This window comes from Drosophila serrata, unplaced genomic scaffold (genome assembly GCF_035046125.1).
Source record: "Drosophila serrata isolate PLE 108 unplaced genomic scaffold, ASM3504612v1 contig_272, whole genome shotgun sequence".
Classification (NCBI taxonomy): Eukaryota; Metazoa; Arthropoda; class Insecta; order Diptera; family Drosophilidae; genus Drosophila; species Drosophila serrata.
Window position 1 is genome coordinate 22,656 of NW_028257170.1, and position 25,934 is coordinate 48,589.

Here is a 25,934-nt window from a genome sequence, read left to right on the forward strand (position 1 = left end):
TGTCGCGATGTTTTTACATGCTGTAAAGCAGAAGTCAATCGAATTCTTAAAGTAACAGCTTGAAATATTCAAATTCAAATAAATAAGTCACATTATGTTTAAATTACTACATTCCGATATAACCCCATAAACTGTTATAGTTCATGGTACCCCAACACACTTTCAATTATTATTTACTTAACAACTCAATTGATCAACCCATAAAACAGAGTTTCTTGTTTTAATGTTGTTTACCAACTTTATTTGTTACGTTCTTAATCAGTTCTTTCAATGATTCTAAAAATTCCAAAATAGAAAACTTAAAGAATTACATATTAAAATTTATCGCTCATTCTTCATTAAAACTGAATTTTTGTTAAGTTTACGCAAATCAACGGACGTAACATCGCGCAGAGAGCGTTAAATAAAATCTGCGTTGCAATTAAATACAACAGGCAGAAATTTAGTAAGTATTGCGAATAAAAACCGTGGGCGGGAAAAATGCTTGGATGGCGCCGCAGCCGAGACGTTGCCTCGCCCAGCTGACCCCATCGCCCCAAATGACTGACAAAAACTCAGCCGACGATGTGGATGGGGAAACTCTAGGCGGGGCGAACGAGCGAGCGAACACAGGACGCCGGAGAAGACGTTGTTAGGAATAAACTACAGAATGTACGTTGCTAAGTTGTGGCATTTTGTTGTTTGTTGCACGGATGTTGCTGTTCAAATTGTTGGATTTTCTTCGTTTGTTTTGCGTGTTTAGATGTGTTTGTGTGTGTGTGTGTGGTGGATTTACAATTCGTCCTTCTTGGGCGCCTCCTCCTCCTCGGTCTCCTCGACGGGGTCAGAATCGGCTTCACCGTTCGAATCGAGGAACTTGATGAAATCCTCGAGGGTCCTGTCCAGATTGTAGTCGATGACCTTGTTGTCATCCTTGCGGAAGTACTTGATCGTGGGGAAGGATGAGATCTTGATGCTCTCCAGCTCGTTGGCGGTCGAGTCCATCTTGGCAATGACGATGTCCTCGTTGTCCTTGTACTTCTCAGCCAGCTGGTCGTAGATGGGAGCCAGCTGCTTGCAGTGGCCGCACCATGGGGCGTAGAACTCAACCAGCACGCTCTTGCTCTTGTCCAGGGCAACGCTCTCAAAGTTGCTGGAGACCAGCACCTTGACGGGGTTCTTGTCCCAGTCCTCGGGCAGATCCTGGGACAGCAGGTGCTGCTTCAGCTTGCCGTCGAGGAACTTCTTGAGGAAGGCCTCGATGGTCTCGGCGGACAGATCGTTCGACTCGGGCTTGTACTTGGCCATGTCCTCCTCCAGCTTGATCAGACGGATGGTGGGCACCTCCTCCTTGTTCATGCCGAAGAACTCAAAGATGCGGGTGTGGTCCTCCTCGTCGGCCGAGATGGTCACGAACAGGATGTCGTTGCGGTACTCCTTGGCGATCTCCCTCAGAGGATCCACGTACTTCTCGATGTGACCGGCCTCCTTGGACACGAAGAACAGCAGGTGCGACTTGATCGAGCCACCGAAGATCTTGGAAGCGGACTCATGGTTGAAGTCAACGATCAGAGGCAGGGACTGCACCTGGGCGAACTTCTTCAGACTCTCCTCGGTCAGCTCACCATCGAACACGGACTTCTTGTCATCGAAGGGCTTGAACAGAATCACTCCGTTGTCGCTGGCCTCATACTTGGCAATCACTTCGGCATTGCTGCTCACACCAAAGACGAACGAGTCCAGGGCGTTGGCGGCCTTGGTGAAGGTCTTGGCCTCCTCCGACTCGGTATCCTTGAAGAATCCAATGATGGCGATCTCGTTGTCCTTAAGGAACTGCTCGGCATCAGCAACGCTGGTCAGCTCCTTGGCCGGAGGTCCGGTCTTCTTGTTCACCCAGGCGATAATGTCGGCGGCCTGGCGACCACCGCTGTACTCCACGGGAGCGCCGCTGCGGAAGAACTTCAGTGTGGGATAGCCGCGCACAGCATACTGCTCGGCGAGCTCACCCTCAACGGTGGCATCAACCTTGGCCAGCTTGATGGGCGACTCCTTCTCGGCCAGCTGTTGGGCAGCCTTGGCATACTCGGGAGCCAGAGCCTTGCAGTGTCCGCACCATGGAGCATCTAGAAGGATTCAAGGGAGGTGATACAAATTAGAGCTTAGTCTGGTGTCCAAGGGATTGCTGGTGAGCTATGTATGAGCTTCAAGATTAATCTGAGCTCTAATTACTCGAGTTCGTCACAAGTCTGGTGCGACTACACGTGTATGTTGTGTTTATATAAATTATTTATTGATTGCATCTATAATTATAGCTTAAATGCTTCTCATTTAATTGACATGCTTGCTAAACTAATAGCTCAGAACTAAGCGGTTTTAATTACTCATAGTTAACATGTTTTAATTACTAAATTTCCAATTTTTTAAATGATTTCCCGAAACTTGTCTTATTTAAAATTACCAATAATTCAAAAGTAAGACGCTTTAATTATATTCAGAGTTTTGGAAGTGCAAATGACTCAATGAAACTACTTTTACTGGAATTGAACAGGTTCTATAAAACTCGAAAATTAACATATGCTAATTATAAAACGTTGTTTGCTTAAATATTTATTTGCACTAGGTGAAAATGGGTTAATAGGAGTTTCTAAATAAATGCCAAATTGGGAAGCTTCTCTGTGACAACATCACTGATTTCTTGGTTTTCTTCCTTAAGCTGATGAAATATAAAGGAAATAAAATGTTGCAAAATAAAATGAAATTAGAAAAGGGAAGATAGAAGATAAAGAAAGAACTTGGCGGTAAATAATGAAATCTACAGCTTCTGTTTACATTAAACGTTTTTGTTTTAATAACAAATAGTAGCCAAGGGGCAATAACTGAAATAAAGATTATAAATGACCTGAATTATTCTACAGCAACCAGTCAGATGATGCTTTTAAATGCTTTGATTATATCTCTTGTTTACAACAAACTGCATTTAATTATTTATTTCTAGCTCGTTAACCGAGTGTGAAATTCTGAATTAGGACCAACAATTATGTGCGCTAGATTTGCCATGGATCTGGAGCAAGGCCCCCCTGTCCATATGGCAGGCTCTTATGCAAAATCCACGTGTCGAACCCTCATTGCCCCAAGTGCAGCTGAAGGAGATGGCTCCTTAAGAGCCACGGCTGCAATCTGGCACGCATCCATGACCCCGAATGATTATTACTGAGAACCGGCTGGCAGCGGCAGCAGATGACATAATGCCCCCCGAGCTTGACAACGCCTTCGTCTCCAGCTTATCGCCAGCTTCTGACGTGGCCCTGGCATTGGTTCCGCTTCTTGGGACTACAACTACGGGAGATAAGCGCTGCGCTGTGCCGCGGATGAGCAGGCAATTATCGACTTAGCTGACGTTGTCACCTCCGAGTACACGGAGCGGCAACACACCAACGCCAACGAAAAGTGCAAAAATTTAATTAAACAAATAAAAGAGAAACGTTGGCGTAAACAAAGACCCAAGGGTCGCCATATTTGTTGGCACCCAGAGATGGCAAGCATATCTGACGATTTAAGGCTGAATGGAGCACGAAATGGGGGACTTTTTTGTATCACTTATTTTTACTTCGATTATCTTTCAAGTGCGTTTTGACTTTTGAGATAAGAATGGGCTTCAGATTTTAATTTTTTTGGAAACAACAATGAAATTCATTGAAGGTTTCTAGATACAAAAAAGCCACTTGTTGGGTGAATTTTTTTTTTAGATATAGTCTTAAAGAACTGTCATATTTTAAGTCTCATAATAACAAAAATGCTGTAAGGAGTATAACTTCTAATTTTTAACGCTTTTTTCCTTTCTAATTTCTGTGTTTTTATATCATTTGCATTTCAATTAATTATTTATATTTTTTATTCTAAAAAAAAGACTATTTCGCAATTCTAACTACAATTGTTTACAGTCTGCAAGCGCTTATTTTTTTTAATTTAATTTAAAAATGTAAAATTTTCCCCGCCAACAAAAAAATCTGTTGCTCAGCCATCACTGGCGGCGGCACCGTTAGGCACGCGCAGAGGAAAAGAGTTGAATGAACTTTCCACTGCGTGGCTGCCGCGCCGCCGTGGAAAAGGGCCGAAACCAGATTTGGAGTAAGCATTAGATTCCGCCGCGTCAGAATCCGAATCCGAGGAGGAATCGGAATCAGAATAGAAAGCAAATGGCGAATAAAAAGTGGCTTGCTTTGGCTAACCTAGATTCGTGAGAGAAAGAGGGAAGAAGAGTTGCCCGACGGCTTTTGTTCTTTCATCGAGAGATTCACGCTCCCCGGGAGATTGGTGAAGCGGATGTGGCCACGCCCAGGGTTAGAGTTAGAACAAAAACTAGAATTACTGATAAAAGTGAAAAACATGGAGGCGGGAGCCACGAATAAGAATATTAATGCTTACTGCGCACAAGTTTGTGTCTCCTTTGGCACTTGGCATTTCGAATTTATAGCAGGTTTATGGCTGGGGCAATAACAACAATTACCGCTGGAGCTAGCTCTCTCTTTCTGATACCCGGCTCCCACAGGTGTGCAACAGAGACGGCACTTGCACGCAACCCGGGAGAGCGCGCTCCCCGCTCTCATCGATGCGAGAGGGAGATAAAAGCGGTTAAACAAACGATAAAATTGACGAAAATCGTACAAACAAATGTTCATATGCCTCACACGGAAAACAATTGTTTCAATTAGTGTTTGCTTATGCCGTCAAACACGCTGTACTTGCCCTGCACTAGCCGGATTTTCCCCCCGCAGTTTACTACTGCCACGCAGACAGATTTTCTCTGACGCCGCGAAAGACCACGTAGCCGCTAGCCAAGCATGAATCAGCGAGAGCGAGCGAGAGGCAGACAGCGGCCGGCGCTTCCTCAGATTGCGGATTTCGAGACTTTTTGGCAACTTTTGCAACTTTATACTTACAGAACTCAACCAGCACGAATTCGTTGTCGGCAATCAACTGCTTGAAGTTGTCCACCGTCGCCACCAGCACTCCTTCCTCCACTTTGACCTCCGCCTCGGCGGACGCGGCCGCCACGTAGGACGCCGCCACGAGCAGGGCACAGATTAGGAATTTCATCGCGGGTCTTCCAAATAGCCGACTATATGTCTGGAGCAGCACAAACAAGATCGAACTTGTCCGGTAGCAAGTAAAAATCGAAATGAAACTTAGTACAAATCGAAATGAACTTGTCCAAATCGAGATACGAGTCAGTGTGGCCAGATTAGCTTACTTATTTCGGACTATATTTGGCATATTTGAAAAAGCGAAACGCTTGTGATATTTCAAACTAGATTATGGCCCTAAAAAAGCTTATTTAATATTAATCTATCATATTATCTATAAGTTAATATATATAATTAATTAATTATTTTAAAAGAAATATAAATATTCCATATGTATTTACAGACATGTAATTTAACATCCCCGTGTTAAGAATTACATTTGACACGTGTAAGTAACAATTTTACACGTTTAAAGATCTGGCTTAATTTTTGCTTAAATTAATTGAGAAAAATATAAAATTAAATTAAATTTAATTAAATTTAAATTAAAGGAATTGAAAATAAAAATCTAAGACAATACAGAAAACGGCATCGGATATCGCAAAGACTAGTGACCATAAGAAATCGCTTTACAAAGGTGCTAAGAAAATAACAGTTTTTCAAAAAGTTTTCAGCATTCCTATCAATTTTAATATTAATTTTTCATTTTCAGTTTAAAAAAGTTTAAATTTAGAAACTGCGCGTGTTTCTTCAACTATATGGCTAAAAAAAAAATATTAATTCACCTGTTAAACAATTGTTTCAATATATTTAAACAACTTGAAACCATTACAGATGCCTTGCTTCTTTTGTTTTCTTTAAATATGTATTCAACAGACTATCTTTATTGTAATAAAAAATTCATTTCCTTAGTTGCAATACTGTAAAACATGAAAAATGGAGACTACGATAAAATGCACATTGAGTTCTTTGCAATCATTAAAACCTGTAATTAAGAGCTACATTCACAGGCGGCCACCTGTTGAACGCATTGTTCTACTATTTTGAAAAGGATCTCAGAGGTTGTCTCGCTACTGAAAGGCTTGTCAATGGGCGGTACATGAACAAACAGACTCCTTTTGGTGTCCATGTCCAGAGACTTTAGATAGATGTACCCGCAGAGGAAGTCACCTACGTTCTTGGAGACCTTTGTAGCGCTCGGGGTCTTCGGGTTATCATTATGAGGGGTGGCTATGGGATTATTGGCAGCCACACACTCGTCGCATGTTGCATTTACGGTCGCCACAATCTTATCCACATCAAGGCCACAGCGCAATACATTCGCGCGGCCATTACGCTGGAGTTCACAGCTGGCGTTTGGCAAATAATTACCGGAGTTGTCAGGCCTTCTGAACTTGTGGTTATAAGCCAATTTCTCCACATAAACGCACTTGGCGATGCCCGAAACGCCAACATGTATGACCAGCTGGTAATGGGGGGCGAGAATGATATCATCACGATGGCTATTTACGGTTCAATTGAGATGTGGGGTACTCTTACGTGTGGCTCGCGGCTCCATATCTCCGTCACAGCTTCGTCCACGGCCGAGTACTCGACGGGAACCAAGCGCTTCTCCAGGTCATAGTCCACGCCATTGTGGCTAAGGACCTCTGGCAAAAGTTTTACAGCCTCCCAGCTGGCGTTTATTGATTCGTGACCCACAAATGGTCCGAATCCGGAGACGACAATTAGCTTTCGATCCGAAGAGGCCATAACAAAAACAAACCCCCGCCCACACAAACTATTGCTAGGGTTGAGAATTTAGCTACATTATTTCGATAGATCTTTGGTCTTTCTGAAGCCAAACGTATAATGTATTAAATTAAACTAAATAGCATTAAATGGGAAAATTGTTGTGTATCAGTCAATGGTTAAGTGAAATGCAAGAGCTAAAAAATCTATAAACACGCTGCAAGTATCTTCTTTTTATCAGCTTCTATTGTATTTCTAAAAACAACATTTGAATTTTTCACTTGGAATCGATAACTGTCAAACTATCGATTTCCAAAATCGTTTTTCCCCCAGCTCTAATTGTAACTCGGACAACAACAAAGATATACACATACATTCCAGACCAAAATCCGTGCAGATGCGCCATCATCGAACCAGACTCTGAGAATCAGCATTATCGAACCAGAACCGATCTGAAGAATTAGGTGAGCAATTGGGACTAATCTAATCTTGCGGGCGCTTAGCTAAGGCGCTACGCTGCCAGCGACGCCGGCAGAACGAACGCACACAGGTGAACTTTGCACATTAACTATTCATTAACCTCTCGAGCAGGGTGCGCCGGCGGAAGAGCGGAAGCGGTGAAAGGAAGACAAGTGGCACGACCAGCAGTTGGCACTTTTCACACACGCACTCCACCACCAACACCACCACCACCGTCAACCACAACTCAGTGTCCAGTTGCCACCATGCTGTCGAGGCTGCAGGACTTCTTGTCACGCCACCGGCGGAAGTTCATCGTGACCGGCGTGCTGGTGGGTGGTACCATCATTGCGGCAAAGTACGCCCAGCGGCGCCTGGTGGAGTTCCAGGAGAAGCAAGCGCGCGAGTTCTTTGAGCGGACGAGACGGATGCATCATTTTGAGTCGACGGAGAAGACCTGCAACCAGGTGATACTCGGAATGGGCGAGGAGATGTGCCAGGCGGTGCTGAGGGAGTGCAGCACGGACGAGCTGCTCGAGCAGCTGCGCCAGAACCCGAAGAACAAACTGGAGCTGTGGGAGGACATGAAGATTGTGGCGTTCACCCGGCTGGCCACCTACGTGTATGCCTCCTCCATGCTTGTCATCGCTTTGCGTGTGCAGCTGAACCTGCTGGGAGGTTACATCTATCGGGATATTATGACAGAGCAGAAGCAGATCACGGATGAACTGAAGCAGCAGTATCTCTCGCTCATCCGGCACTTTATTACGGAGTCGGGCATCCGGGATCTGGCGCGATACATACGCAGCCAGGTGATTGCCGTCATCAAGTCAATGCCGCTGTCGGAGAAGCTCTCTCTCAACGACATGGAGCAGCTCTTCTGGTCGCTCCAGATGGCCATCAACGCGGATTCGCGACGGGATCCAAACTCGCGGATGAGCAAGTACCTGCTGCCCAGCCAAAACCCCAGCCATTCGCCGCTACTGCAGCAGATGTACAACGAGACGCTGGACCTGCTAGAGAGCGAGGATGCCATTGGCGTTTGCTCGCACAACGTGAGTCGGGGCTTTGTGCTGGCCTGCGACGCCATCGCCGAGGCCATGGGCCAAACACTCCAGCATTTGCCGCCGGGCGAGGTGACTAAGCAGCAGGAGAGCCAACAGCCGCTGAAGTTTAATCAACCAGCAAGCAGCAGTAGCACCCAGAACCTGGACAATCCCACATCGACATCGACGACAACAGTGGCGGCGTCGGAGAACAATAACTTGCTAAACATCAACCTGGTACTAATGGCGCTGGCCAAACTCATTCCGATCATTAGCGGGATCACCTCTCGGGGCTTCGACACCACGGCCCGACCCCATAACCTGCCCACCCAGCTGCTCACCTTCTACGTTGTCGCGGAGAAGACAAAGACGCTGGGGGCCAATGTCTACGAGACCTTTAGCTCCGCTTCGGAGTAAGCGCTCTGATTATTATGCTCTATGAATTATACATAGACTAGGACTAGGCTAAGACAATTGGAACATTATAGTTATTGTGTACATGTATATTTTTAATATGAACCCCAATCCTCTGAAGCGTTGTTTGTCTGTCTGCTTGATCTGATTCCACATCCCGTATTAAGTCTAGCTCCTAAGAATATTTAATCGAAAGCGAATGTAAGGTAATATGTTTAAGCAGATCTATAAATAACGTCCACACGAGGAAACCTTTTACGACAGGGACAAATCGAAAAGAGTAACGAAGGCCTTTTAAAATAAATGGAGTATGTAATTTGTGCATAAGAACAACAAAGAACAAAAGCTGCTTTTTGGTGGTTATTTGGGTAAGAAAAACGTAATTGAAACCAATTATGTGTAAGATTCATCCACATTCAAACTAAAAGCTTATTTTCCATAAAGAATTTATGTTTATATTACTTAAGACTTAATGTACCTACTTAAAAATGGATTGTATAATAAATGACATACATTTAAAGTTGCCAATGGATTTTTAATGTGTTAGAAGATCTAAAAAATAAAGGATTGATTTTTTTTAAAGGTTGCGTACTTTTAATCAACAGAAAATTAAATTGTAATGTAAATTCCAAGTAATATAAAGTAGGATTTTGTATTATTACCTTTTTGGGCCTTTAAAAATATAGATTTTAATGTAGGGAACGTGAACAATAATTATATTGGGAAGTACTGAGTTTTCTATGATCTGTTCCACATAGAGCTTCTATACTATAGGATTCTTTTATTGAAAATTTAAATCAAAGATCCTTGAAAGCGTATTTAGCCTGGACACAAACCAAGGATAACGCCTGTCACAGCTATCAATGAAAAGGGGGTGGCAAAAAAACCGCCCTGCGAGTTGATAAGACAGCTGTGTGTGCCTCTGCTTTTGTTTGTTTGCCATTTCTCTTGTTCTTGCCGCTCTCTCGCTTTCCCACTCTCCCAGCACTTGCGCAGAAATGCCGCCAAACACAAAGTGCTTAATATTACTACAAATTGCAACATTTTAATGGAGAGCTCCTAAAAAGTTTCCAAGTTATTATCCAAAAATAAAGTGAGAAATGGGTTAATTCAAATATTTTAACAACTGCTTGTAGCAAAAAATAACGGCATTGCAGTCTATCCCCTCTATCCGGCACGGGTTCTCTCTCCGCTGCTCTCTCTCACTCCTTTTGGGTGCCCAGCTGTCTAGTAAAAGGAAACACATTTACATTTCCCATTTTGGGCGCAGTTGCAAAAGTTACGTGAAAAGGCGAAGGACAATAGTTACTACCTAAAAAAAACCGTGTGTGTGTGTCGGAAAAATAATTGCAAAAAGGCAAAGAAATTAAATGAAATAACACGGATTTAAGGCAATTTCGAAAAAAGTGCAAATATGAGAAAGACTGCGAAATGTGCAAAAATTAACATGGCCACAGGACGAAGAAGAGCCTAAGGAAGAGGATTGCAACAATAACAAACAACAACAACAACAGACTCCATTGTGTAAGTGCATCACGCTTGCAAACCGTCTTTTGACCAAGACTCTCGAGGGTTAAAAGCCTACTTAACCCATCAACTTTTGAGTAACGGGCCACGGTTTTTATTGATTAAGACACAAGAAAAAAAATCAAACAGGAAAGCAAGACACATAGGACACACGTGTGTGAGGAGGACAGCCATAACAGCGGTAAAATGGTAACGCTAACGGGACAGACACACAGACAGACGATTGCGTGCGTAAAAAGCGAGGGGGGTGGCGTTGGGTTGGAAAAATGTGGGAACACAGGCAGGAATATTATGGAAATACCACTTATCATATGAGGCCTAAAAATAAGATAAAATATTATTATTATAACCATTATTGGGACCACAAGTGAACAGCTATCAAAGTAGCAAAGTTATGGCCAGTACCAGGGAGAGACTCCATTCATAAAGAGGGTGTGAGAAAGCTAAGCAAAACAAAGGATAGTCTGCAGGTTCTTGGATCTAAGGTTGGAATACTTAGCCAGAGAAGTCCAATAATAATAAGGGATCAGGTTTTATAATTTTCAAATTATCAATTACCTATTTGCACTTCATTTAAGTACAAATATTTTAGTACTTTAAGTCCTTTAAAGAGGTGTCTAAAAGTATGCTATAAATTATGTTATGCACTAAATGTTCGCTTAAAGATATAACATGTTGTAGCACACATCCTTGTAGGACACTTTTATAACGGACTTTAAGACATTGGATGTGTTTCTCCTTTTTTAAAGTCCAGAAAAAATTTTAATTAATATTTGAATAGGAGTGCGTTTCCATACATTCCATTCAACTATTACTCTCAACGTTTGAATATCCTTTCTGACAGGATAATAAAATTGTAGCCAAGAAAGTCAAGTGCGACAGCGTGAAGACAACAAAGAAATGTCATTTCCCCCAGACCAAAAGTCCATGTGGGATATTTGTGGAAAACAATGCATGCAAGTCAGGCAACCGACCCCAAACCCAACCTCTTCTCTCAACGACCTTCCCTCCTCCCAAATACACTGCCACTCTAAGTTTCCCCCAGTGCCTTGAGCCTCCTATATATTGTATATATAGGCATATTGACATACTAAAGGCATAGATCAAGTGCCTTGACAAGAGGCCACAGCACCTAACTAAATATAAACACATAAATTAAGGAAGTGAAAGCAGGAGACACGATTTCGAGCGTTAGAGAAATGAGTGCGTCATGGAATTTTAAGGGAAAGCAATTAAGTATGGGGATAAAATGGGAAAATTCTAGGATAGAAATGTCCTGCGGTGGTAATTTGAAGACTTAATTATGGGTTGCCCAATCGAGAAAAGCTTTAATTATCATATTATGGTAATTAATAATTTGGTCTTAGAAGCTAAGGATCTTGAATTTGAATAAGCTAAAGACCCAGTTATAATAAGTAAAGATTTTATATATATTTTTTATATTTTATTTCTAATGTTTGGTCATATTTTAGCATATCATTTCTGTATTCTTTTATCCTTATCGTTTTGGTATGGGGAAAAAATAATGCTTATTGTCGTATTTACTCAGTACTTGTATTTCCAATTAACTTTACCGATAAATCATGTTGATTTATAGACACGAGCTAATTAGCATTATAATAACCATAGATAACTCTTTAAAAATGTGTTAGTGCTGCAGGAACTTTCAGTAGAAAAACAGGTTGCTGATAGTTATGGAGTTCTACTTATAAAACCGTGTGATAATCAATAGAGTGAAATGAAAAGGTGGACAAATATACACGTATAATGTTCCACTTAGACTCCTTGCTTGCATTGGAAACTAGGGAGTGCTCTGTGGTCGTTATCCAGCGATGAATTCAACTCAACCCTTCCGGCCACTGGATGTCTTTGCATGTGGTTATGTTTGCACACGCCACAGAAAAAACCCATCCCCATCTTGGTCTGGGTGTCCCCTCTACATCGGAGTCCTACTTTTCCAACATGAATGAATGACTCTAACTACATTTCCCATGCAAGAGCCCTGGGATCCATGCCTGTCCGCTATTCCCACTCCTTATTCCTGGGTCCTCCTGCTGTTTGCTTGTCAAAAACGTCAAAAGTGCGATAGTGAAGACCCCAATGAAGAACAGAATGGGTTACACTGTGGGAAATTAATCAATATATACAAGGGGAAACTTTCTTAGAAATAAAAACTTTAACAAATATGTAAAGGTTAGAAAGTTAAGCCTGTTTTTATATACTACCTCAACCCCGCTTAAACCTTATTTTATTGATTAGTTGTAGAATTTCCTTAACATCTTTTCTCCAAGTGCACAAGGCCTGCTAGCGACAACTTGAGGCTGGTTGCAGCAGGTCCCAACCACCGCCTTATTTGCTTGGTTACCAAAGTAGTCCGGAAAAGCTCAGACCCCAGACCCCAGGACCTTAAATGATGTTGCAACGGGATGATGCACACAGAACCCACCCACCTACCTACTGGAACGCATGAAATAGTGCCATAAATGACATGTGATAGATGGATGGCTGGACACTTGGCTAGGGCTTTGAGGGATTAGCTCGGAATGTGGCCCAAATGAGGCTGCAACCTCACTCCTCCTGCTGTGCCTGCTGCTCCTGTAATTAGGCTCCCCTTTGAGGCTAGAGAGGCCATAAAAGCCGTTGATAGTAGCCAGCTTTGACTTTATCTATTGCCTTAGTCTATGGCCATCCTCAGTCCCACACTTTTTCTTTCACTCCAGCCACTTCAGTTGATGCTTTGTGGCCCTCCGTTCCCTTATTCCATTTTATTACGTATACGCCCCGCTGGTTGATGTGGCACAGCACTTGGGGCGAGACAGTCGAACCAGCTATCCCAGTCCCGGCCATCTGCCTCAATATTTGATCTGAGCAAATATGAAATTCCCAATTCTGAATCGTTGGAAAGGGGGGTGGAGAGAGAGTGAGTCTCCTATACATGTTTATATATCAAAAATGCCAAGTTGGGACAATCATTTTACGCCCTGCCACGCCAGTTGGAACTAATGCCATCCGATGCACTCGGTCAGCCGTGGCTAATGGGAGACAACTGGAAAATGATGTCGATCATCATTATATAGATCCCTGCTAAGTGCCAGTTCTCACATGTTTCTAAGAGATTTATCAAAGAACAGTACTGATAAAAACTGCATTATCAAGAGCTCAGAATTCACAGAAAACCCTGTTGGGGAAATATATTTAAATAAATGAAAGAGCCGCCCCTTTAATCGCTTGCAATAATAATAAAAAAAAAACAGTTCCCGAAGGCAGTTCAAGCGATCAACACGCATTGAGTGAGAATCATAAGCAGTGACGATCATCGTTTCAAGATAATTAACACGGACAATTAGTGCTGAAACTCTCAGTTAGAGATAGAGCATAGAGAGAGTACGAGTTGTCGAATATTTATATGATTTCATGAAGCCCATTATAATGTTTGTTTACTCTTTTTCTCACAGCAAACATGACAAACGCCAGCTGAAACGCCAGGTGGAAGACGCTGAAGTCGGTGGTTTGGTGGTTCATCGGTCTCCCCTCCAATAAAAAAGCACCTTTAGCTTAGAGAGTGTGATCACCATGCGACGTCCAAAAATATCCCTCAAGAAGTACTTTTATTTCACACTGATCTGCGCCCTACTCCTCATATTCGGTTTCAATATCAAGTGAGTAAGACACGTCAGAACATAGTTTTAACCATTATAAATAGCATGATGTTTCAATAAATATTATTAGTGAGATTATAGTAAATAGAGATTATATTAAGTAAATCAATGGGATTAATCATCTACAAAATTTATAATTATATAGTTCCAACTATAATCATTTAATCCAAAATATAATCATCAATTCTGTGCTTTACTTTTCACGTTGTCACAAAAATTTTAATAAAATTGATTAGTTATTATCACTTAAATCAGGGAGAGTCTCTCTTAGTATATAATATATAAAGTCGGAAATATTGGACACTCAACAAAAATTTGAGTGAACTTTTATTAATTGATAAATTATATCAAATCTATCATATGTATGCTTTTTCTCTTTTTTTTTAGAAAGATCTAGAAACAATTTATTATTCCCAGTGTAAATCTTTATATTTGCTAACACAATTTGTTTGTATTACTCATTAGCACAATTTAATTTCTAATTATATGTACCTAAGCGCTTATCAAAATTATGCCCCGTAGGGGGCAAAAACTGCCCTACCCTGAAATCAGTTTAGTTGATCTTCAAGTAAAGTTGCTCAAAGTTTAGTTCAGAATTTACCCAAAATATACATAATCTTATATAAAATGTAATTAAACCCGACAGCTTATGTTATGATTATTTTCTCTACTTCCCCCAGAGAGCACGAAATATGGAAGACGCGGAGTCCCCGTTCTGCTCTTATTACTACACAACAGCAGCAACAGCACCTGCATCAACTGCAATCCCTGGATGAGGAGCATACACAGGTCACAAGCACCACACCGCCACCAGTAGCATCTGCCACATTGGTGCCCGAAAGCAATTTCAATCTTGTTGAGGAGCCGGAACGGGCGGAACTCCAGGATGAGGAGGATCTGGAGGAGAGCGAAGCGGATAGACAACAAGAAGCGCCACCGGCTAAGCCTTGGTTCTTTAAGAACGGCGAATACTATCCAAAGCCGGCCAAAACCTACAGTAATCGCAAGGCCAGGAAGCGACATGCTCCCAGGTTGCACCCCCATCAGGATCCTCACTCGGATCGAATTACCAATCAGTTGATGTATGTGCCGCACAACTATGAACAGATCAAGGCCAGCGGCAAGCTTAAGACCATTCTGCTGTTCAATGGTCTCGGTCCTTGGAATGTGAAAAAGGGTCGTGATGTCTTCCTAAAAGCAAAGTGTCCGGTGGACACCTGCGAACTGACTGCCAATCGGGATCTGGTCAGTACGGCCGACATGATCCTGTACAAGGATCACTTTATACCCACGGGTATAAGGAGGCCCAGCAACGCCAAGCAGGTCAGCATGCTGTACTATCTGGAGTGTCCGTATCACACGCAGAATGTCAAGGTGCCCGATGCCATCAATTGGACGGCGACCTACAGGTGGGTTTCTTTAAAGAACCACTCAAATCATAGAAGACTCTATTAACTCTACTTGTTCTGCAGACGTGACAGCACCATTGTGGCACCGTATGAGAAGTGGCAGTACTACGACACAAAGGTCCAACAACAGGAGCAGGATCAAAACTTCGCCGTCAACAAGACCAAGAAGGTGGCTTGGTTTGTGTCCAATTGTGGGGCGAGAAATGGCCGGCTTCATTATGCCCATGAGCTGCAAAAACATATAGAGGTGAGGAGAAAACCTTAATATTTAGTTATATTTACAATACCTTCTTTATCCCTCCCTCCAGGTTGACATCTATGGGGCTTGTGGCAACTTCAAGTGTTCCCGCAGCACGGCGGACAAGTGTTTCGAGATCCTCGACAACGACTACAAATTCTACCTAGCATTTGAGAACTCCAACTGCAAGGACTACATCACAGAGAAATTCTTTGTGAATGCCTTGAATCGCAGGGTTCTGCCCATTGTGATGGGCGCCCGACCCGAGGACTACGAGGTGAGTGCACCTCGTCGCTCCTACATCCATGTGGATGAGTTCGCTTCGCCCAAGGAGCTGGCAGAGTATCTGCACATCCTCGATCGCGACGATGAGTTGTACAACTCGTATTTCAAGTGGAAGGGCACCGGTGAGTTTATCAACACGTATTACTGGTGCCGCGTCTGCGCCACCCTGCACAACGAGGAGCAATTGCGGAAACCGCGATGGTATAGTGACCTTAACGATTGGTGGCGGGGCGCGGGTGTGTGTACGACGGGTTCCTGGCGAAACTTTAAGGCGCGCAAAGATGTCATTAGCGACGACTGAGTACGAGTTGAGGAGTCAATCCAGATTGTGGGCTTGGCCATTGCTGCATAGATCACACACATCATCATCATCTTCAGTGAGTCCTTCTTCGCTTCTGAATTGTTGTTATTTTGTAGAGGATATCATGGTCACCATCTCGACTTTTCATATTTTGCTATCACTATCCCAGGATGGGTTCTTAGTTGGTTTTGAGAAGGATAATTATAATAGGTGCAATATTTCTAGGTTTAGTTACCTTTGGGTTCAATATCCTATCTTTAATTTTAAATTATGTATATTTAATGGGTTTATCTTTGTAAAAAGTGTGTGCCAATTGATTTAAGTATCATTTACCGTGATTTTATAACATAATATAACTTGTCTCTGAACTTGTTCTTGTGAAATTCAAAGCTTTAATATAACTTCTATAACTTTTACCAAAAGTAACAATATCGCACCTACTATATTTTCTAAATCAAACAAATAAAACCCATCCTATCCTTCGCTAATCATCTGTAAAGAGTCGCTTCGTTTTAGCCGGTGTTTTACGTAAATGTTTTTGTAGTTAGTTAGTAAGTAAAAAAATAGAGAGGATAAGGAGGAGGTTTAAACACTAGCCCCATAGACTAAAGAAAGATCCCCGTGCTGATCGTTGTAACATATACAATACCAACCAGAGACGCATAAGAGAAAACCTAGAAACCTAGCCTATAGTTATTATATACGGATATACAAATGATATACATAGATCGATAATTTATATACATATATAGTTGTTTAAACACTAAAATGCAAGTCCAACATAGAGCATAAAAAATGAGAGGCAAGCAAGTTACAAGTAGTTCGATATTAAATAGCCTAACTGAGCCATCAGCTATATAGTCTAGATCTTTTGTAAGTGTTTTTTGTAAGCTGCAATATTATATATATTATTATTTTGACTGTATGATTTTCTTTTAACCTAGTCCTGGCTTTTAGTTGAAACGTTAGCAGCTGTAGTTAGAGCTACTTGAAACGGTTTCCCCCGGCCTGTTGACTTAAACTACTTAATCTAGAACGGATTCGCACAAGCCAACATATACATATATTTATATTTATATCTGATCTAATACAAATACAAATCTGCATTCCTATTTTGTCACAAAATATCATACATTTATGGCGTATTACAGACGCTTGCGTGTATGTTTTTACACATTTTTTGTTAGCAATATTTGTGTGTAATTATTGTGAAAACATTTATTTTATAAGTATTATGGAGTAATATTAATAAATCATCTGTGTGTGTATTTTGATTGTGAACTTGTTTAACTTTTAATTTTTACTGTGATACAAAAACATAATAATAATTATAATAAACAAGAAATAAACAAAAGGAAAACGAAATCAATTGGAAACCGAATTTTTACTGGGAATGGCACCAAAAAGAAAATCTTAGGCTAGACAAAAAAATGTGTTCGATTCATCAAGAAAATACTGAAAATAAGCTTGAAAGCAACGTATACTTCAAAGGACAGCGGGGCTGCCTTATGGGAAATTAGTGAAATTCAAAATTGTTTTAATCAAAACGAAATTCAAAGGAAAATTACCTCCTGTAAGTACAAATCCTCATATATGCATAGCCTCAAGAGGAGCAATGTTTCAATCCATTAAACATGACACATTTTTAGCTGCTGCATCAAATCTTTCAAAACATTTAGTTTTTCCTTCTTTAATCCTTCATCTTTACCTGCCGCTGCGGCCATAATCTTTGCCGTAATCTTGCGCTGCAAGGCTATGGCTTCCACTTTCTTGGAAAGCTGCAAAAAACATTCTTTCATTAAGTAAAAAATATAAAAGATATATCAATAATACAACCCACCTCATAGGCACGCTTGATGATGCCATGTGGCATGCCCGCCAGCTTGGCTGCATTGAAGCCATACGACTTGGGACAGGCACCGGCTGTGTACTTGTAGAGGAATGTAACCGTTTCTTGGGTGGGATCTGCATTGTCTTCGTTCTCCACCATGCAGGCCATATGACCCAGTGTGATCCGCTTGTCGTTGTGGAAGAAATCAATCAGATTATGATAATGCGTGGAGAACAAAGTGCGACACTTGAGATTGGCCAGGAAGTTGACCACCGAGGCGGCAATGGCAGTGCCATCATAGGTGGCTGTTCCCCTTCCTAGTTCATCGAGTAGGACCAGCGAATGGCAGGTGGCATGCTTGAGAATCAGCGAGGTTTCATTCAGCTCCACGAGGAAGGTACTGTGCCCGGCTAGAATGTCATCCTGGGCGCCCAATCGCGTAAAGATTCTGTCCACCAGTGAGAGGCGGCAGCTAGCAGCAGGAATGTGAGCACCCTGAAAAGGAGAGCATCGTCAATACAGTTTCATATAATATAATTTACTCACAATTTGCGCCATGATAACCAGCAACCCCAGCTCCCTCATCAGTGTACTCTTACCGCCCATATTGGGACCGGTGAGTAGGGACAGAGGCGCCTCCTTTTCAGTGCCCAACTCCAGGCCATTGGGTATGTATGTGGAGGCATTTACACACGGATGATAGCCCTCTTCCAGTTGTATGAATGGCTGATCCGCGCCAGATACCAGCTCTGGCACACAAATGGTAATCTGTTGTCCGGCATACTCCGCCAGGGAGCCGAGGACATCCAAATTGGCCACACAATCGATGCACTGCTTCCACTGTTCGTAATGATTGGAGAACTTTTCAAAGAGGCGACGTGCCAAGTCCTTAAGCACCATATTCCGTGTATCCTCCGCGTGCTGCATATCTTTAAGCAAAGCTCGAGTCTCAGCCGTGGTGTAGCGACGTGAAGGCTTCTTGCCCTTGGTCTGTCCCTCCAAGGAATAGGATTTGTTGGCCTTGTTCGCATGAGTTTCTGGCACATCCAACTGGTAGCGCTTCTTATCGCTGCCAAAGTAGGTGACGCGGCAGCCAAAGTGCCGCTCCTGCTCCACCAGATAGGTCTTCAAGCGTCCCTCTATAGCCTCTATGGCATCCATAGCCGAGTCGTACTCCGCATCCATACCGGCTTGTGGGGCAATCACTCCCGTCTTGGCTGCTGCCTCGTGATCAAAGGTGGTTTCAAAGTACTTTAGTTCCTTGCTAAGATCGGGAAATGTGCCTCCAGACTCGGGCAACTGGGTGATCCTCTTGAGAAGTGCAGATTCGCATTGATGGAAAATCATGGGCAGCTTGGTAAGCGATTTGAATCCATTAAGAACGCTTATAAAGCCACGCAACTTCTGCTTGTTGTACAGCTTCTCCTCGAAGAGAATGGCCCGGGAATCGGGATGATTCATATCCTTGATTTGCTTATTGCCAAACAGGTGAATCTGTGCCAGATTCCGCTCAAAATCCGGCATGGGTGCTAGCAGGGCTCGCATCTCCTGCAGCTCACTGGACATGCGGATCAGCTCCCCAACGGCCTGTTGACGCTCCTCGATCACAGCCACATCACAGCTGGGAGCACAGAGCCAGTGGTGCAGCAGACGCTTACCGAACTTGGTGCAGCAATGGTCCAACGTAGATAGCAGGGAGTGATCCTCACCAATAATCCGCAGATTTGAAAGCGTCGTGGCATCTAGCACCATGTGGGAACGCCTCAAGGTGGAGGCCATTGGCTTAATATCCTGCCTGGCATCCTCTGCTATTTGATCGGGCGGCACATAGAGCTGATATCGCGCCATAGGCAGTACCTTTGGCTCCAGCTTGCATTTGTGTATGAAAAATATGCACTGACCAAGGGCCTTCAGGGCTAGCTTGTAATCCTCATTCGGCGTGAGACCCAAGTGATCCAAATCCGACTGCATGGTGCGTAGCACCAGAGGCCAGTTGTCATCGGAACCATCTGCCTTGCCGGCGTAATAACGCTCTGCCAAGAGCTTGAGGGTCTTCTCGGCATTGCAGCCTTGCGGTCCATTGCTGGGCAGTTGCTCCCTGAGTATGCCCCCAAGAACTGTGCGCACAATTTGCTGAGAACGTTGACTCAGCGAGGATTTCTCATTGAGGAGCTGAGGAATATTGTAGGCTAAGATATAAACATTCTCATAATACTTTTATTCAAGACTCACCAGAACAGGCATATGGTGCGAAAGCAGAGTCAGCAGTCGGGAACAGTTCTTATCATCCTCAAACTCGCCCAGGTGGAAATCTCCAATGGAGGTGTCTATGAAGCACACACCGTAGCGACTCCAAGTGCCCTCGTCCTGCTCGACCAGGGCCAGCATATAATTAGGTTGATGATTCGGTCCGATCTGGCACTGGGAACCAAAGACCTGAGTGCCGCGATTGGTGATCTGACAGATTTCACGGGCCACCACCTTGTCGAACTTGGTGGGCTTGATTCGCTTGCAGCGTTCGGTCATCATATCGGGTGTCTCTGTTTGCTCCACGCGAGCCACCTGAAGAAGAGTAAAGGATTAGAGATTAAAAGGTTATATTATAGTCCACTGAAGACCTCACCTTGTATCCCCTGTCTATGAGGATGGTGGACATCTTATCAAAAGATATCTCAGGGAATCCCGAATGGGCAAACTCGCCCCGCATGTAGGTGAAGCCCAGCTCATTGACGCCAACATCTGCATCGCCGTGGTAAAGCTCATAAAATTTGCCCACCTTGAAGAACAGCACGCAGTCATAGTTGTCCGACTTGAGAACCCACCACTGGCGAACACCCGGGGACAGGCTGTTGAGGAACTTCTCCGGCACATGCAAAGTGCTGCAATCGTAGTCCGGATGATCTGGCCGCCGTCCCGCCTTGTCCTTGATTTTGTCGGGCTGCAAGAACTCCAGTTTCTGATGCGGCCAAACCACAGGCTCATCCAGGTTCGAAGTGCTGGTCACTATATCATCGTAGGCGGCATCCTTTTTGGCATTGCTCTGTAGGTTCTTGAGCTTCTCCTGGAAGGTGGTCCCCTCGGCCAACTGCAGAGTAGTGGTCGTCTCCAGTTTAACCTTCTTGCTGGAGGGCTCTATGTTATTATTGTTGATATTGATGTTCTTGGACTTCTTGTGCGACTTCTTCACCACGGGACTGTCCACGGATGTGTCCATTTCGCTGGGCTCCTCGACTTCGTCCTCTCCGCTGCTAACGCTATCGTCACTGTCCTCATTGGCATCTGGCTCGTAGTCGGAGGCGCCCTCCGAGAAGTCCTCCTCTGATTTGGTGACCTCCATGTCCTCCTCGCTCTCCGATTCGGGTTGGACGATGCGCTTTCGCTTGCGTTGGCCATCCTGCTCATCTCCTGAACCCCCGGACATGGGCAGCTTCCGCTTGGCCGCTGGCTTGGATGCCTCTTTTGCTTTCTCCACTTTCGGTTGGGCATTCTTGAGATTCTCCTTTTCAGTGGTGGTGTCTGGTTCGGTTTTTACACTAGGCGTCAGCTTTTTCTTGTCGACAGCCGGTGATTTGGTGAAATAATTAAACAGTGTGTTTGTGGGCGTTCCCCCCACACTTGTGTTCAACTTCTTGGACATGATTTCGGCCTCCAAATGAATGAAAAGGTCCGCTAAAATCAGGATGAAGACGCCAAGATTATGCGCCAAAAATCTGTGCAGGTTGCCAGATGCTGAACCCGCGAAATGCAAGCGTTGCCAGACGTTTGTCAGAAACAGCTGTCAAGGGCTTCTAAATCCTTAATATGGCAAGCAGCTGATGAAGTATTTATAGCAGTAGAGAGGGCGGGCACACCATCTGTCTGTTTGCATTTCTAATTTCACAAATTTAAGCAAAATAATTGAAAATATAGTAAAATGTCGCTAGCGGACGAACTTTTGGCCGATCTCGAGGAGGACAATGACGACAATGAGCAGGATGAGGATGATGCGGAGATGGGCAACGCCGAGGAAGAGAACGTAAGGAGTAAACAAATCATGCCGGTTGTCTTTTTCCACTTAGAGGTTCTTCTCATTCCACAGCTCCTGGCCGAGAAGCTCTCCAAGCCGGCTCCCAATCTGATGGAAGTGGACGTCACAGTACAATCGGTGCGGGAACTTTGCAAGTTGCGCGACTCGGAGCGCCTGAGGAATATCCTGCAGCAGATCGAGCACTATGCCAGCCGTCAGCGTACTGCCGCCGAAATGCTAGGATCAGTGGAATCCGATCCAGAGTATTGTCTCATTGTAGATGCGAATGCCATTGCGGTGGACATTGATAATGAGATCTCCATCGTGCACAAGTTCGCCAAGGAGAAGTACCAGAAGCGTTTTCCGGAACTAGACTCCCTGATTGTCGGTGAGATTGAGTATTTGCTGGCTGTCAAGGAGCTGGGCAACGATCTGGATCAGGTGAAGAACAATGAGAAGCTTCAGGCCATTCTCACGCAGGCCACAATTATGATTGTGTCCGTCACAGCGTCAACAACACAGGGGTGAGTTCTCTTTAGCCGAATCTTGAATAATAAATATTGATAAATATTATTTCAGCACCATGTTGACGCCGGCGGAAAAGGCCAAGATTGATGAGGCCTGTGAAATGGCCATCGAGCTGAACAACTTCAAGTCCAAGATCTATGAATATGTGGAGAGTCGCATGACCTTCATAGCGCCCAATCTTTCAATGATTGTCGGCGCCTCCACAGCTGCCAAGCTTCTGGGCATCGCTGGTGGCTTGTCTAAGCTCTCCAAAATGCCCGCCTGCAATGTCCAGGTTTTGGGTTCGCAAAAGAAGACCCTTTCAGGCTTCTCACAGACACAGATGCTACCACACACGGGTTACGTTTACTACTCACAGATTGTTCAGGACACGGCTCCGGATCTGCGACGAAAGGCAGCACGATTAGTGGCTGCCAAATCGGTGCTGGCTGCACGCGTGGATGCTTGTCACGAGAGTGTCCATGGGGAGATTGGGCTTCGATTCAAAGAGGACATTGAGAAGAAGCTGGACAAACTGCAGGAGCCGCCGCCGGTGAAGTTCATCAAGCCGCTGCCAAAGCCCATCGAGGGAAGCAAGAAAAAACGAGGAGGCAAGCGTGTGCGCAAAATGAAGGAGCGATATGCCCTGACCGAGTTCCGAAAGCAGGCAAATCGCATGAATTTCGGCGATGTAAGTAGGATGATCTTTTTAATCTGTGATGTATTAATCATTCTTACATTCCACAGATCGAGGAGGATGCTTATCAAGGAGACTTGGGCTACTCGAGGGGAACAATTGGCAAGACTGGCACTGGACGCATCCGTTTGCCTCAGGTGGATGAGAAGACTAAGGTGCGCATTAGCAAGACGCTGCACAAGAATCTGCAGAAGCAACAGGTTTACGGAGGAAACACCACTGTTAAGCGACAGATTTCCGGAACAGCCTCGAGTGTGGCATTCACGCCATTGCAGGGTCTGGAAATTGTGAATCCACAGGCGGCGGAACGATCGCAGACCGAGGCCAATGCCAAATACTTTTCCAACACCTCCGGATTTCTGTCCGTGGGACATCGAACCACTTAGGCCAAGCAAGCTATCTTCTTTTACCTATAAAATTAAGCACTTTTATTTGGAGATTTGTCGAATGTAGTAGTAAAAGCTGCAATAAAGCTTGAAGAGAGATTCAAATTGTTGTTAGCTGAGCTTGCCCACCTCCAGTTTTCGCTGAATGGCCTCCCAGGAGTTGTTTAACAGCACGGCCAGAATTCCGGCCACAGTGAAGACGCCTCCAATGATGGAGCAGCAATTTGTGGCAAAGTGGCCAAAGGAGCTGTGGATACAAACAATAAATAAATATAAATTAATACATAAGAGTAGTTTTGTAATGTTACTATACTGACTTGCGTTTCTCGGCATATTTAACCATGAGCGGTGATAGCTCATAACTGAAGAATATGCCTGGCATGCCGCGTTCTCGATCCGAAAGATCTTTCCGGTAGCGCGTCACGGAGAATTGATTCGTATATATGGGCTGGCCGTCGCTGCCACCCCGCTGGTACAGTGTAGGCACAATTTTTAAATAGTAATTAAACATTTCACTTTTTGACTCTGAAAGAAATTTAATTTTAGAAAAGGATTTTTTAAAATTAATTTGAAATAATTTTTTGTGGACTAGAAATATCAGTTAAAAATAAAAATCGATGTATCGCCTTTTTAAAAAACGTCGTTGTTATCGATAGTGTCATCGACTTTCTCGTATCCCTAACGCACAGCCGATCACATCGACACGCGACGACGAGTCCGGAAAAATAAATAGTAAATTTCCCAAAGTGGACAAACTTTTCGGCATTATTTACGTTTAAACCGGACGAGAGTCGAGGCGCGAAGCTTGGTGGAGCACCAGACGAGACGCTGCGGAACATAGCTATCGGCAACGAAGGATACAACTGAGAGATGCCGCTGCCCTCGAGCTCGTTCTCCCAGCAGGGACCCACCTGCTTTGACAAGATGAAGACGGGCTTCATCATTGGTTTCTGCGTGGGCATGGCCAGTGGAGCCCTCTTCGGTGGCTTCTCCGCTCTCAGGTAAGTGTATTAGACTTTGCACTCGCACTCCACGGGCGTGACGCAAGGCTTGGGGGGTCATTATGTAATTTATATGCCGGCTAACAACTAATGAACCGAAACCTAAACTTCACAGATACGGACTGCGCGGACGGGAGCTTATCAACAACGTGGGCAAGGTGATGGTCCAGGGAGGCGGTACATTCGGCACGTTCATGGCCATCGGCACTGGGATACGTTGCTGATCCGCCAGCCGGCATTTTCATTTAGTTACTAAACACGAAACCTAATCCTTACTCCAATCTTGTTTAAATTACGCTAAGTTATTTCAATAATAAGAGATGTTAACCGAAGCCAAGCTCCGTGTGTTGTTCCCCAGTTGACTTACCCGACACATCCACGCGCAGTCCATCCAATGGGTGGGTTTTGGCAAACTCAATCTTCTCGCCAAAGGAGAGGTGATTGATGGTGTGAGAGAGCTTAACGTTGCTAAACTGGAAGTCATGGATGTGAAACTGTCGGATGGAGAAGCTCTTGCCGGGCGCAAAGTGAAAGCTGCCGGCCATGCGATTCACCTCCAGGTGTCCCTGTATACGGCAGCCCTCCTTGAAGGCATCCTCATCGCTGCGTTTGTACTTTCCCTTGCACTGCTCAATCTTGTCCACCTGCACGGTCCACTTACGCAGCCGGTAGGCGTCAAGAACCTCCTCGCAGGTGTTGCAGCAGCTACAGAAGAGGGGAAAATCGGTATTATATTAGGTAGGAGCCTGAATATCATCTAGTTCTTACTGTGTGGCATTGTATTCCGCCCCGTAGCAACTGCCGCAAGTTACGTTCTTGTTCGGCGGCGAGACGGCCACAATCTCCTTGATGGGCGTCTCCTTTAGTGGCTCCCCATTGAGATCCAGTCGATGCTTGAAGACATCGTGATCCACCCGCAGGTGTGTGTCTCCCGAGGAGTCCATTGCATCCAGAGAGATGTAGTTGCAGGCCAGATTGTGTAGGGTAACATCCAGATTGATGCGCAATTTGTGGCCCCGGGTGGTATCCACGAACAGCTCCTCGTTTAAAGTGGGCTGTATGTAGCTGAGGAACTCGAGGAAGATGAGCAGGCTTATAATGCTGGTGCTAATTATCGTAACTGAGAATTTGGGAAAAAGCCGGTTGTTAGGATTTTCTTATTGTCGAAATCAATGCGCTATTGGGAGCACCCACCTGCGGCGCCGCCCACTGTTCGAACACTGAAGTCGTCCAGGGTCCTTGGATACGCGTCCAGGCGACGCAGCACATCGGCAAACTTCATTTTAAACACAGAATAACACACGGAAAAAGACGTACGCGAAACGTAAACAATAAAAATTACATCTTTTTTTCTAGCGGCGGCAAGTGACGTGGTGCTGCGCGCCTTGCCAGATTATTGATGTTTCCCCAAAACAGCTGTTCGCGGCTGATGTT

The 25,934-nt window shown here is 44.2% G+C and overlaps 8 protein-coding genes and 1 long non-coding RNA gene across 11 annotated transcripts; 4 read left to right on the plus strand and 5 right to left on the minus strand.

Moving 5' to 3' along the window:
- Positions 1–211: 211 nt before the first annotated feature.
- Pdi (protein disulfide isomerase) lies at positions 212–5,406 on the minus strand. Its single transcript, XM_020942392.2, has 2 exons — positions 4,920–5,406; positions 212–2,102 (listed from the first exon to the last, which is right to left on the minus strand). Exons 1-2 carry the CDS (start codon positions 5,074–5,076, stop codon positions 772–774), a joined length of 1,488 nt encoding a protein of 495 aa, XP_020798051.1. The 5' UTR covers positions 5,077–5,406; the 3' UTR covers positions 212–771.
- A 443-nt stretch (positions 5,407–5,849) lies between these two features.
- Positions 5,850–6,864, minus strand: LOC110176144 (pyroglutamyl-peptidase 1). Its single transcript, XM_020942380.2, has 2 exons — positions 6,543–6,864; positions 5,850–6,468 (listed from the first exon to the last, which is right to left on the minus strand). The coding sequence occupies exons 1-2, from the start codon at positions 6,753–6,755 to the stop codon at positions 5,995–5,997; spliced, it is 687 nt and encodes a 228-aa protein (XP_020798039.2). The 5' UTR covers positions 6,756–6,864; the 3' UTR covers positions 5,850–5,994.
- A 137-nt stretch (positions 6,865–7,001) lies between these two features.
- Pex3 (peroxisomal biogenesis factor 3) lies at positions 7,002–9,173 on the plus strand. Its single transcript, XM_020942379.2, has 2 exons — positions 7,002–7,198; positions 7,326–9,173. The coding sequence occupies exon 2, from the start codon at positions 7,460–7,462 to the stop codon at positions 8,654–8,656; it is 1,197 nt and encodes a 398-aa protein (XP_020798038.2). The 5' UTR covers positions 7,002–7,198; positions 7,326–7,459; the 3' UTR covers positions 8,657–9,173.
- Positions 9,174–9,625: 452 nt separating this feature from the next.
- On the plus strand, positions 9,626–17,441 carry FucTA (glycoprotein 3-alpha-L-fucosyltransferase A). Of its 3 annotated transcripts, none has more exons than XM_020942475.2 (5): positions 9,626–10,177; positions 13,636–13,839; positions 14,520–15,248; positions 15,312–15,495; positions 15,557–17,441. In XM_020942475.2, the coding sequence occupies exons 2-5, from the start codon at positions 13,754–13,756 to the stop codon at positions 16,070–16,072; spliced, it is 1,515 nt and encodes a 504-aa protein (XP_020798134.2). In that variant the 5' UTR covers positions 9,626–10,177; positions 13,636–13,753; the 3' UTR covers positions 16,073–17,441. The 3 variants fall into 3 exon arrangements, with proteins under 3 accessions (XP_020798134.2, XP_020798133.2, XP_020798132.2); XM_020942474.2 differs by lacking the exon at positions 9,626–10,177 and adding an exon at positions 13,330–13,470; XM_020942473.2 differs by lacking the exon at positions 9,626–10,177 and adding an exon at positions 13,424–13,564.
- On the minus strand, positions 13,730–16,388 carry LOC147643455 (uncharacterized). Its single transcript, XR_015271931.1, has 2 exons — positions 15,536–16,388; positions 13,730–15,477 (listed from the first exon to the last, which is right to left on the minus strand). It is a non-coding gene; the product is annotated as an uncharacterized LOC147643455 (long non-coding RNA).
- On the minus strand, positions 17,113–21,691 carry Msh6 (DNA mismatch repair protein Msh6). Its single transcript, XM_020942363.2, has 5 exons — positions 20,527–21,691; positions 20,136–20,465; positions 18,450–20,075; positions 17,913–18,398; positions 17,113–17,850 (listed from the first exon to the last, which is right to left on the minus strand). Exons 1-5 carry the CDS (start codon positions 21,538–21,540, stop codon positions 17,701–17,703), a joined length of 3,606 nt encoding a protein of 1,201 aa, XP_020798022.2. The 5' UTR covers positions 21,541–21,691; the 3' UTR covers positions 17,113–17,700.
- On the plus strand, positions 21,671–23,604 carry Prp31 (pre-mRNA processing factor 31). The gene is made up of 4 exons (XM_020942364.2): positions 21,671–21,918; positions 21,982–22,433; positions 22,489–23,107; positions 23,164–23,604. The coding sequence occupies exons 1-4, from the start codon at positions 21,817–21,819 to the stop codon at positions 23,497–23,499; spliced, it is 1,509 nt and encodes a 502-aa protein (XP_020798023.1). The 5' UTR covers positions 21,671–21,816; the 3' UTR covers positions 23,500–23,604.
- On the minus strand, positions 23,518–25,928 carry LOC110176129 (endoplasmic reticulum-Golgi intermediate compartment protein 3). Its single transcript, XM_020942365.2, has 5 exons — positions 25,695–25,928; positions 25,269–25,620; positions 24,868–25,205; positions 23,817–24,024; positions 23,518–23,746 (listed from the first exon to the last, which is right to left on the minus strand). Exons 1-5 carry the CDS (start codon positions 25,780–25,782, stop codon positions 23,611–23,613), a joined length of 1,122 nt encoding a protein of 373 aa, XP_020798024.1. The 5' UTR covers positions 25,783–25,928; the 3' UTR covers positions 23,518–23,610.
- Positions 24,191–24,832, plus strand: LOC110176130 (reactive oxygen species modulator 1). Its single transcript, XM_020942366.2, has 2 exons — positions 24,191–24,500; positions 24,616–24,832. The coding sequence occupies exons 1-2, from the start codon at positions 24,370–24,372 to the stop codon at positions 24,722–24,724; spliced, it is 240 nt and encodes a 79-aa protein (XP_020798025.1). The 5' UTR covers positions 24,191–24,369; the 3' UTR covers positions 24,725–24,832.
- Positions 25,929–25,934: the final 6 nt, after the last annotated feature.